This window comes from Aythya marila, assembly GCF_965140915.1.
Source record: "Aythya marila genome assembly, chromosome: 1".
In the NCBI taxonomy this organism is placed as follows: Eukaryota; Metazoa; Chordata; class Aves; order Anseriformes; family Anatidae; genus Aythya; species Aythya marila.
This window is the reverse complement of record NC_139042.1, coordinates 88,043,301-88,055,608: the sequence shown is the minus strand read 5'-3', so window position 1 is coordinate 88,055,608 and position 12,308 is coordinate 88,043,301. Positions and strand designations below refer to the sequence as shown.

General features: G+C 33.4%; 1 protein-coding gene across 1 annotated transcript in view; it reads left to right on the top strand.

The window, feature by feature from the left end:
* CFAP47 (cilia and flagella associated protein 47) overlaps window positions 1-12,308 on the top strand; it is a gene marked incomplete at both ends in the record, with an annotated part of 301,646 nt that overhangs the window by 208,898 nt on the left and 80,440 nt on the right. The window contains 2 exon segments of the mRNA XM_082784753.1: window positions 4,398-4,509; window positions 10,879-10,983. Of these exon segments, the coding sequence (XP_082640879.1) occupies window positions 4,398-4,509; window positions 10,879-10,983 (217 nt within the window).

Sequence of the window (12,308 nt, the reverse complement as noted above, 5' to 3'; positions counted from 1 at the left end):
TTTTTTTTTTTGAGTAAAAAAACATGATTATTCATTACTATGTAGGCTGGAACCATTAGGAATTAAAATTAATAATTTATAACCTTCTCATTCTCTTTGTCTTTCATAATTTTCTTTAGCATGCACTATGAACTCCATGCACATGTGGTATGGCCAAGAATGGCAAGTCATCCTTTCCTACTGCAAAAGGAATGTATGTTGGAGTTTGTAGGCTTCATTAACTAAAACACTTGCATGTCAAAAAAGTCATCTAAAATTCATCTAAATTTCATGCTTTATTGTTTCAAAGGATATTTCTTTTCAGTTTACAAGTAGACACATTGTAAATCCTATGTAAATTAACTAATCTACATTTGCCCTGGGCAGATGGCAGTGGAAGAGCAAAAAAGTTCTTCTTGGTTTAATTATTAAAAACAGCAGCAATAGCAGTAATGTATAAAAGCACATTAACAGTTATCTTTTCACATATGCTTTTACATGTATATCATAAAACAATAAAACAAAATTGGCAACCTTTTTCTGTTTCCATCATCTGACACATTCTTGGTTTCATAATTTTTCAGGGTTTTGGTTGAGTTAATTCTTTCAATGATCTTTTTTTTTCTTTTTTTTTTTTTCAGAAATTTATTTTTGTTGTGTCATCAGCATATTGTCTTTTCCCAAAAAGCAAAAAATCGGACAATGGCATTTGACGATGGCATTGATGTTACAGTCAAATTATTGTGATTTGCTTTATTGTCTGAAAAGATAATAAATAGTAAATTGTGAGCTGATGAGATTATCCAAGTAAATTGGCTGCATTAGTATATGTTGAATATATAAAAGTAATTCATGTAGAAGTCAAGCTTGGGAGTAGACTTGGTACAAAATAAACTAGATCTTTACATATTGTCTGCTTAATAAAGGTACCCATTTGTTTTGATTTGGATGGGTGTACTTCCTTGGCGTTTTCCTAGAGACATGGATTGTGGACTGTAAATGTCATAAAATGCCTGAAATCCTACTGGTTCATGGAGATTTCTTCTTCTTTAAGAGACTTAACTTCTACCACCTTTTGCCTGAATACTGAAGAGGCATTATCCTATTCAAATATCCTCCTAATAATATATATATATTTTTCTTTATGTGCTCACTGTATTTTTTTTTGCTATCAATCTGAAAAAATAAAGAATAAGTGTCCATTAAAACATCACTTGGAACTGGATTAGGAGCAAAGATCTGTGACTCTTAGTATCAATTTCTAAACAATTCTTGAAGAAGAAAGGAAAAATTCTAGCAGTTTATCTTTTAGGTTTCCTTCAGATACCCTAACATTCTGGATTTATTGCATTCAGATCTGCTTTTTGTTTCTGTCAGGTTAGATTTAGCATGTTCTTTAGCATATGCCTTTGAGCAGGGAAGACTTCTGCTTGATATTCTCCGTCTTCATTTATTCATCCTGTTATAGACTCCAAAGTGTAGTCATTGAAGATGACAGTCAGTTGAATGATATTCACAGTGGTCGTGACTTTACTGTATTATGCAACAACTTTTTCTTAGCATACCCAGTGTAGTCACCTTGTGGGGTGGCATAGGTTCTTAATCAGTTTTTATCTGTTGAAGAACCTCTACCAGTCAAATAGCTGCTTACTGAAGTTTCAGATATTCCAAGATGGCTTTCCTTTTGGCAAATGAAATATTATTTATAAAGTAGACCAGACCAAAAAAAAAAAAAAAAAAAAGGCTAGAGGTGGTAATTAAATTGAAAAAAAAAAAGGAAATAACAAGTGAATCTGAAGTTTTTGTGTGACATTTTCCTGGTATTTTTGTACACTCTGCTGTTGCAATCTCTAATATATTGATAGTGTTATACCAAAACAAATCTGCCACTTACCTGCTGAGGATTCATATCTTAAAGTTGTCAAGAACACCATCGGCAGCAATGCATTACTGCTTATATTGGAAAGAGGCCACCTGCACACAACAAGTTTTAGGGCCTGAAGTTACATTTATAAAGCTTGACTGAAATGCCTTCTCTTTTGAATGCTGCTTCTTATATTTCTTCCCTGACTAATTTGGCTATGATTATTTATTCCAGAGGATAAATATGTGGAGCAGTCTGGCAGTTGACCTGTAATAGCTTTGACTAGAGAGAATGTCCATTAGGTAGATAAATTACTGCAAAACCAACATATGTATCTCATTTTTCACATTTTTCTTATTTACTGTTTTCACCTTCAATCTCTTTTCCATTTTCCTTGGTGTTATAACCAGAATGTGATTTATGGTCAAATATCTTTTTTTTAAAGGCAAATAAAGGAAACTTTGGGAATTTTATGACTTGCATCCTATTGAAAGTATCTTGTGTTTGTTTATTCTTTAATTGGTAGTAGGGTGATGGTTGGACCAGATGATCTTGGAAGTCTTTTCCAACCCTAATGATACTATGATTCTACGATTCTAAGAATAGAATTAGAAAATAAAGGAATGCCTGTAAGATAGAATGCCAGCTGGTTTAAAGCATAACATTAACACAATAAGCATACTGCAATATTTGTTTTGGGGTAGCCACAAAATTCAAACATACAAACCTCATAAAACACATATTCTACATGTATAAATTCACTGGCAAGAGCTCTAGCCACATAGCTCAAGTCCCAGAAAGCAAAAACAGAGACTATGAGAATTAAGAACCACCCAGTGTAGAAGATAAGGTTCTAGACCACCTAAGGAACCTGAAGTCCATGGGACCTGATGAGATGCATCTGCAGGTCTTGAGGGAACGGGTGAAGTTGCTAAGATGCTGTCCATCATATCTGAGAAGTTGTGGCAGTCCAGTGAAGTTCCCACTGACTGGAAGAGGACAAACATAAACCTATTTCTCAAAAATGAGATCCCATGTGGGGGTACTACATTCAGCTCTGGGGTCCCCAGCAAAAGAAGGGCATGGACCTGTTGGAGTCAGTCCAGAGGAGGGCCACAAAAATGATCAAAGGGCTGGAGCACCTCTCCTGTGAAGAGAGTCTGAGAGAATTGGGGTTGTTCAATCTGGAGAAGAGAGGCTCCAGGGAGACGTTATTGCAGCCTTCCAGTACCTACAAGGGGCCTACAGGAAATCTGGGGAGGGACGCTCCACCAGGGAGTGCAGTGACAGTACAAGGTTTTAAACTAAAACAGGGTAGATTTAGATTATATACATGGAAGAAATTCTTCACTCAAAAGGTGGTGACACACTGAAATAGGTTGCCCAGAGAAGCTGTGGATGCCCCATTCCTGGAGGTGTTCAAGACCAGATTGGATGAGGCCCTGAACAACCTGATCATCCCTGTCCATGGCAGGGGTGTTTGAACTGGATGATCTTGAAGGTTCCTTCCAACCCAAGCCATTCTATGATTTTATGATTTTATATGTAACTAATTTGTCATTATGCTGAAATGACAATGCAACGGTTCTATGAAATGAGATGGACTTTAAGTTCATGCAGAAGAAAGAGAAGGGAAACAGGTAGCACCTCCATTCAAGTAGCTATTGTGGAATGGTAAGTTTGTTTTGAGATCCCAAGGTTAAAATATGACCAAGAATGATGATTGCCTAATGGCAGTAAATCAAAAGCTATTGACAGTACCACTGAATTACAAGCTTCTCCTGTAAGCCATTGCTGACATAAAAAAGAGTTATGGGAATCATAATTTGATTACTTTTAATTTCTGTCCAAAGCATTTTTATGAAGCAGTCTATGAGTCCACGTATACGCTACGTATTAATAAGACGTACAATGATTTAATTTTTTGGAACTTTTTTTTTTTTTTTTTCTCTGGTAGCCTTGGAACTGTGAATTATTCATTTGAGTAAAATGTTTTATTCCAAAGTTAGAGCTACAGAAATTAAGTACGAAAGTTATAAATAAATGTGCAAATCTGAGCCTCGGAATAAACGTGAAGCTGTGGTAGTGGAGGCAGCGGGATTCATTTCCGCATCTTTCTATCTAAAAGTTAGACATCAAGTTTAAGGTGCTAAATCTAGGTTTCTTCTGTAGTCAGTGAAAAGTGATTCCACATCTTAGTGACTTATATTAGGTTGTGACCAGTATCCCTGAAAATGTTTTTCTCCCAGATGACCGACCATTGAGGGAGCTGGACAGCCCCTTTAACCAACTAACTTTAACTAACTTCCTGGAAACTGAAGTTGAGTGAGGCACAGCCAAATATTGGAATGGTTATTGCTACTAGTTTTTGCTGGTATTAATAACTAATTATATGAAATATATGTCCATACTAGTGGTAAAATACTACTAGTAATAATTTTTATTTTTAAAGGTACTTATTTTTCAAAAGAAGAGAATGAGTGATTTATAATAGAATTCAGTGGAAGAAAATATATAATCAGTAATAGTAATTGTATACATGTATTTTTTGCAGATGGGTTCGTCTACACATTCCTCTCTTTAATCCTACACATGAAACTTTGGAATTCGAAATTGCTAACAGCAATCCTAGCAATTTTTCAACTGAGACTGATCGAAAACATCCTGTAAGTAGACTAGAAAAAATATCTGAAAAGATTTTTGTGCTTTCACAAAAGTAATACAAGAAAACTTTTTCTTCAAAATATATTGAATTGTTTATCATACCTTAGATTTAGCATACACATCATAATCTCAAGGGTTAGAGGCGATATAGATAATGTATTCTAGAGATTTTATAGTTTAAGGATGAAGACAATTAAACTTAAAACATTCGAGTTGTATAGATTCTTTTTTTTTTTTTTTTCCCCTTGGAATGCTTTGTAGAATGGTTTTGAGGAATACTGCAGTGTCATTTGCAAATAATATCCAAGAGGTATTTGAAAGAGATATTGTAAAAAAATCAACTGTATTATAAGCTTTCCAGGTTTTTAAGAATCAACAGGATAAATATTTAGGTAAGCAGGTAAAATGCTAATGTAAAATAAGACATATAAGAATATCGCATAGCTGTGGTAGTTATAGCCATCTTGCTATCTCTGAATAAGGATTTGATTAGTTTAACCCAGCTTCAAGCAAATATTTGGAATCATTTTATTCTCTAAACTCAGATTTACCCTAAGACTGTTTTCTACTGAGAAAATCTTCAGCCTATAACTATTATGTACATTTTCCTACTCCATTACAAAAGCTCTTCCTTCTTGTTGCTTAACATCTATTTGCAAGGAATAAGAGGATGGACTGAATAGATAGACTAAATTTTCATATTTTCATTGAGACTGGCTAGAATTCTAGATGGTAAGGACCCTAAAGCTTGAAAATTAATTATTGACCACTGATTACAGGTTAGTAGGAACCGGTAATTTTACCATGTGTGTGGAAAAACTAAACATAGAAGAAAAAGGACGAGGGACTTTTTTTTTTTTTTTCCCCCTCAGATGCAGTTTCAGACATCTTTGTCTTTTATAAAGAGAATTAGTTAATGGAAGGCTACAGGTTCTGGAGGAGCACAGAGCTATTTTATCTGTGCTCCTCTTCTCAATAGGATGCAACATGTTCATAAACCACTTATCTCCCAGAAAGAAGGAAAGTATAAAGTAATGAGTAATCCAGAAGAAAAATAAAGGTCCTTCAAATAACTCTTTGAATGTTATTAATAACTAATTATATTAAATATATGTCATTTTTATGATGGGGAGATGAGAAAAAGGAGGACAGATGAGTGGAAACTCTTATGAAAGGGAATCTGGGGAACCTCTTATTGAGTATGCATATAGAACCTCTGTGAAAAAGGAAAATGAAGGAACCTGCTTTGGAAGAGAAAGAAATGCAATTACACCTTTTCTAGATGTAAGTATTCTATCTTTAAGGAAGATGATACAGGGAGGACATATACAAGAGCTAGTTTATTTGTGCAAACTAGCATAAGGATCACAGAAATCACAGAAAATTATTGTAATAAGGTCCTGAAATAAAGCTGAGAAACTAATGGATTGTATGGGAGAAATAGAGTAACACTATAAAGTTGTAATATGTGTATTTTTGGCTTTCATCCTCAAATATAGTAGTATAACTGGACCAAATTTTCTTAAAATGGGTTTTATAGATTACAGCTAAATGTGATCATACGTTGAATTGCCCTATATTTTGCATAGAAAATATTACATGATATTGCATTAAAATAAATTTATAAAACGTGAAGTGTTTATTTTACTCCATCTTTTACATCATGCATATTAACACATCTTCATACATTACGTTAAACTTGTCAAGTGATATTACTAATCATTTCATCAATTGGCATTTGAAGTCAGAGCTAAGAAACATAACGGATGAGAACTGTATTAATCAAGTAGGAGTATTATACATGTCACGTTTAGGTCATTTGCACAGAAGTGGATTAGATTTAATTATAGTGACTTTTGATTCTTTCAGATTGCATGTGACCTTGTTCAGGAAATTAAAAAATGATGTCTTCCACATTCAGCTTTCTCAATTTATTACCAGAGATTTACATATCACCAACAACTACATTACATTGTTTGAGAAAAGGCACATACAACAGTAACTATAGTAATTTTCTTTATTTATTTCTTTCATAATAAATAGAATTTTCATATTTATGAAGGTCATATTTAGGATGTTATTCAGTCATAAATATAGTTTATGCATTGAATTCTGAAATGTTTGTGAATTACAGTTCTTCCATTTAAAGAATAGCTTTTGACAACTAGCTCCAAGCAGCTATCTAATATTTATTCTGTGTATCTGTCTTTTTTACCTTGTTTTATTCCATTGCATATCCATGTTTGGAGAGCTATTATGATCTCTTTCACAGTTTTGATGACAAAGGCAGAGGGTGGGCTTTAAATATCTCCTTCCTCCCCTGAATACGTTGCATCCTAGGTTTAGTCCCTCCATACAGCACTGCATCGAACTTCCCAATGATTATTGCTTTTTCTTATGAACTGTAACCTGTGTTTCAGTTATTTATACAAATGCATAAATAGATCATAGTATGTGGATCTTTTTACTTTTGGTCATGTTTCAACTTCTTTGTGATACATGGAAGAAGTTTCCTATCTTAATTATTCAAGTTTCCATCTTTCTTTAAAGCAAATTTGCTTAATTGTCAACAGAAAAATTCTGAGGCAAAGCTAGTTTCAGGGACCCTCAGTTGAAGCACAGCCATAAAAAGCAAATTGTTAGAAGAATAGATGAAAGATGGGATTTACCAATAGATAATTTGTGAAGAGAATGAGTAATTTTAGAATTTTACATATTCTAAATCAGTACCTTTTAGTGTTTCATATAATTCTCCATATTTATTGTTATGTCATCTATGATGGAGACCGGGCTAACAGGAAATGATATCATCAGCTCCTAAGCTATATTAGATGAACCAAATTCAAAAGAAGTGAAGAGAAAATTTTATCTTTTCTAGAATTGTCTAAAATATTAACCATATTTTGACTCATATTTAGCATTTAAACAAATTTGAATACCGTATTTATCACACTTCCATGTGTGTCTCTGCCTTTTTAGTTTCAGCCTGAAACAGAATGCATTACTGAAATACCACAAGGGATTATTTCTATAAATCTGATTCAATTTCAAGTACTGACTTCATTAATAATAGGTTTTCCTGAGGTCCAGATGAATTATGCTCAAATATTCGTGAACTTCTGGGTGCTTAATGAAGTCTAAATGAAATTTGAAAGCTTTTGGTCTCTCGTCAGCTGAATGTAAATTAGAAGCAGCTCCACTAACTTCTTTGTAAATTGATGAATCTGAAAAAAAAGGAAAGGAAAGGAAAGGAAAGGAAAGGAAAGGAAAGGAAAGGAAAGGAAAGGAAAGGAAAGGAAAGGAAAGGAAAGGAAAGGAAAGGAAAGGAAAGGAAAGGAAAGGAAAGGAAAGGAAAGGAAAGGAAAGGAAAGGAAAGGAAAGGAAAGGAAAGGAAAGGAAAGGAAAGGAAAAAAAAGTATCTTTTTAGCAATAGCTTTGCAATTAAAACTTAAAAAGCTTTAAGTGCAATATAGCACCCTGATTGTCTAAAAAAAAAATATATATATATATATGTATATATATTATTTTTTTTCCCCCTTCCTGTCAGCTATACTCTGTATAGTTCAGTGAATGAACTCCCATACGTTTGCAGAAAACTTCTTACCTTGTTTCTAATCGTTAGCCATTTTGAATTTCTAGAGAAACTGTCACTGAGTTGTTGGTTTTATGGGTTTCTTTTCTAACCGCATCTATCTTCTCTGTCTAGAGGAGAAGGATTCATGTGCATCAACTTACTTTTCTCTATGTATTTATGAATATGTGCAAATCAATTTTACATGGATGTATATTATATTTATGCACACATATTTCTGATGTAACGTAAATGTATAAAGAACTCTTAGAACTGTGAATATCTACATTGCCAAAACCAAACATGCTTTCACTGTAAGTCTTTGGCTTGCTATTTTGCTAATATGACTAACCTAAACCCTTTGCATAAAGTTCTTGAGAATACTGGCTTTTATCCTGATCAGCTATGAAACACAATTTTTATTGAGGAAAAGTAACTTGATAAAGGAGGGCTGGCAGAGAAGAGTGCAGTCTCAAAGTTTCTACATGCAAGCCTTATTAGTTTGTTAGTGACTGGGAGCATTGTTTGGTCGAGCAGAGAATTAACTTTTATATTTAAGGAAAATTCCCTTCCTTTACTGGATTTATAACAGGAATATTGCATGCACAGTTGCTCATTTTTTTCCAGTTCAGTTTCTGTATTTGAACAGTTGCATCTGAGATATTATGAAGAGCACTGATATCAGTTCCCTTTCACAGGAGTATCTTAGCAGACACTTGTTTGGTAAACAAAACAAAAGTCCGGGGATGGGATAATTTCAGCATATTTGATTGGATGAATGTTTCAAAGTATGGCCTTCTTTAAACATGTTAACACTAGTACATGTATGTTGTTAACGTTATTTCTCAATTCTATATTTTAAATCAATTTACCCTGTATTTCTGTATTTTTTAGTAGAAAGTTCCTTTTTTTTTTTTTTTTTAATCCATCTGTTCATTTGAAATCAAATTGCTTTCTTGATACAGTAAGACATTATGCTGTGTAATATAAAACAATTTTTTGAAACACCTATAACATAAGAAATAAAGATCTTTTCTGCTTTCAAAGCACGTAGTCTGCTGGATGATCATAACTCCAATGTGTTGATTATTTAGATTCATTTTGGCAGTGCATTTTCTTTATAATGATAATAAGTCAAATAATGCATATTGAAAATGGAATTTCAGTCTGTTTTCATCTTTATATATTTATTAATCCAAATAATACACATCTCTTAGTGAAATTACTGTTTAAAAATTACAGTATTAACTTAATCATGTATTGTTATTCTGTGACAACCTGTCATTACCTTGTTCTTTAATTTTCTTCAAAAGTATTTGGGAAAGGGTACTCATTAGTGTTCTTTCTCCTTTTATAATTCTGCATTTGATAAATATGGCTGGTTAGGTGAGGCAAAAAGGTCTTTGGATATTGAGCAGGCACAGAAACTGACTGCAAAATGAGCTGTTCAGGATCCTTTCAGATGATGAGCAGCTAACTGAACCCTGGGCCCCCCTCCCTTCCTTTGGCGGGGCAGACGGGAACAGGGATGGTTTGTAGGAGGTGTCTTTCCTTTCCAGACTGTTATTTTGGGTAATACAAAAGACTTGCAAAGGTGACAGGGAGAGGATGGTGGAAACTGGTGGCAATGCATTTTCAAATTATCACCCACCTACAGGATGTATGAGATTTTATGATTTGTGGGTGAGGCTGATCTCCCTGTATGGGAAGTGCAGGTTCTGTGACAGTGGAGTGGGATTGGGCTCAAAGTAGTGAACATCATACTCTCTGTGAGATGCATGAACTTACAGTTCCAGAAATGCTCATTTTCATGCAGTGGAAAATGTAAAATTATGGCAAAAAGACATATTTATATATACATTACTCCTTCTCCTACTCTTGCTCTCCAAAATATTTGATGTCTTCAAACTAAAAATCCATTATAATTTGTTATTTTAAAACAGATAAATTATTTAAAAGCATGTTCTTCCAAAGAAAAAAATAACAATTTGACCTTTATTAATTGTTAGTTATATTCATTTTATAAAACACAGCCAGTGTCCATAATTCCAATCACTCATCTTTTATATCATCTTACACATAAACATTTAAACATATGTATGATATTAAAAGCCCAGTAGTTTTTGTGTTTTTTTTTTTTTTTTTTTTTTTAATGTTGTTACAAAAATTAAGCACAGAAGTTGTGAATTCGTCAACATATAAATTATTCACAAGTCTGTTCTTTCACTGCTTATCTAGTTCATCAAAATATCTATGACTTCGCTGTAGTCAGCTACTTTGCTTTTCCATGTGTAATTGGGAGTCAAGTAGTGTACTTCAGAAGAGAAAACCAGGAACATCATTTACAATGTTAGTTTAGATAAAGGTAAGAGGAAAAAAGGCAAAGCACTAGTTTATTAAACTTGCCATGTATTTGACCTATAAGACAGTTTGTTTTTGGAGGTCAGAGTAATAACCTTTTAGCATCATCAGTATGCTCAGACACCAAAGCCATCTTCAACTGGTATTTGTGAGAGCTGCTGCCCCTGTCCTTGGAGCAATCAGTAACACCAGCTCTGCAGTTTCTAGGAAAAAGACAAACGTGAAGTGACTTCTACAAAGATTGTTTACTGCAGTACACTTGCTGCCTTAGCTGCCAATGGATGTTGAGAGTAGAGAACATATCAGATGGAACAGATTAATTACATAAACATCAACACTGTCGATACAGAGCACAACAGAAACTGACTCAAAAAAAAAAAAAAAAACAAATCGTTTTTCCACCTACTCTTTCCTTTGCATCTTTCTTGCATTTTTACAGGTGATTGTTGCACCTCATTCCACCACTGAAGTACCCGTGCAATTCTGTCCATCTGCCCTTGGAAAAGGAAATCACAAGGCATCGATAACCTTCAAATGTTCACAGGTATGGTACTATATTTACTGTCCACAATACATGTAGGATTGGATAATGTTTTTAATAGGCATATAAGGGTTTCAGGATAAAGGTCAAGTTGAAATTTAATTGCTGGATACATAATTAAAGAGCAAATGTAAATATGTTCTATTTGCTATTTTAATATTTGAGGTAATGGACTAGGAGTTAGAATATGTAATAAATACCTTTAGTTTTCTTAGTAATCAGACAGTTCTAGTGTTTTTAATGCCATAACACTAGCATTTCTTAGCATTGTCTCCTCTGAAGTTTAATTTCTTGACGTTTTTCCAAAATTTTGAATTGTTTCATCCTGATCTGAACTTTGAAAGGTTGTATACTTGAAAAAGTTACTTCTTCAGTTTAATTAGAAATGGTTTTTACTTTGAGATTTTAGAATAGTTGACTTTTTTTTTTATTTGTCTTTGAATTTTCCCAATTTTTAATGAAGAACACCTAAATGAACAATAAAGTCATCAATGTGACCTACTAGCTGACTGAAAATTGCATCTGGAAACAAAAGGAAAACTGATAATATGATGTAAATGTCATTATTCACACAAGCTCTGGTTGAGTGAATTATTTCCTTTCCATGCAGTTTCCTCTCTTTGTTCTTCTTGGTCACTCAGATACATTAATAGATTACTGACCTGTGAATTATTCCAATTGAGGGCTACCAGAAGTTTTCAGTAGTGTTTTAAGTAGCACTGCAAAAATAAATATTATTTTATGTGAAGAAAAGAAATAGTGAGGGAATTAATGTAGCAATTTCTTTCACGTTACAGTATTTCTAAAAGACAGATTATTTGTAGGTAGTGTTAGCACAGCAGTTATTTTCAGGATATCTCCTCTTAAATACTTAATAAGTATAAAAACAAGACGCCAGCAATTGCCATGTGAATAGTGTATGCCCCACAGCAGTTCAAGAGGACAGAATGCCATTGTCTTGTCTGAATAATAGTAATGGTACATAGAAGTTGAATCTCTATATTAAAAAATAATAATTCTTCACCAAATACAGAATCAATGAAACACTCAAATAATTCATTTAAAAATTTCAGGAACAAATTGAGCCCTATCACCTGAATTTTGTCATTCTGTGCACGTCCTTTCAAATAATTGCAAATCCCATTTTCTTATCTTCAGTGAAATTCAGTTAGTATTGCATCCTTCTAGTTGCTTCATCCAGACCCATTTAACCTTTTCAATATATTGGTATAACCTTTGTAATTTTGAGTGCTCTTTTTATGCCTGAGTCTTTTGAATTTTGTACATTTCCATTCATTTTTTACTGCTACAGTCCTACTAATTTTATC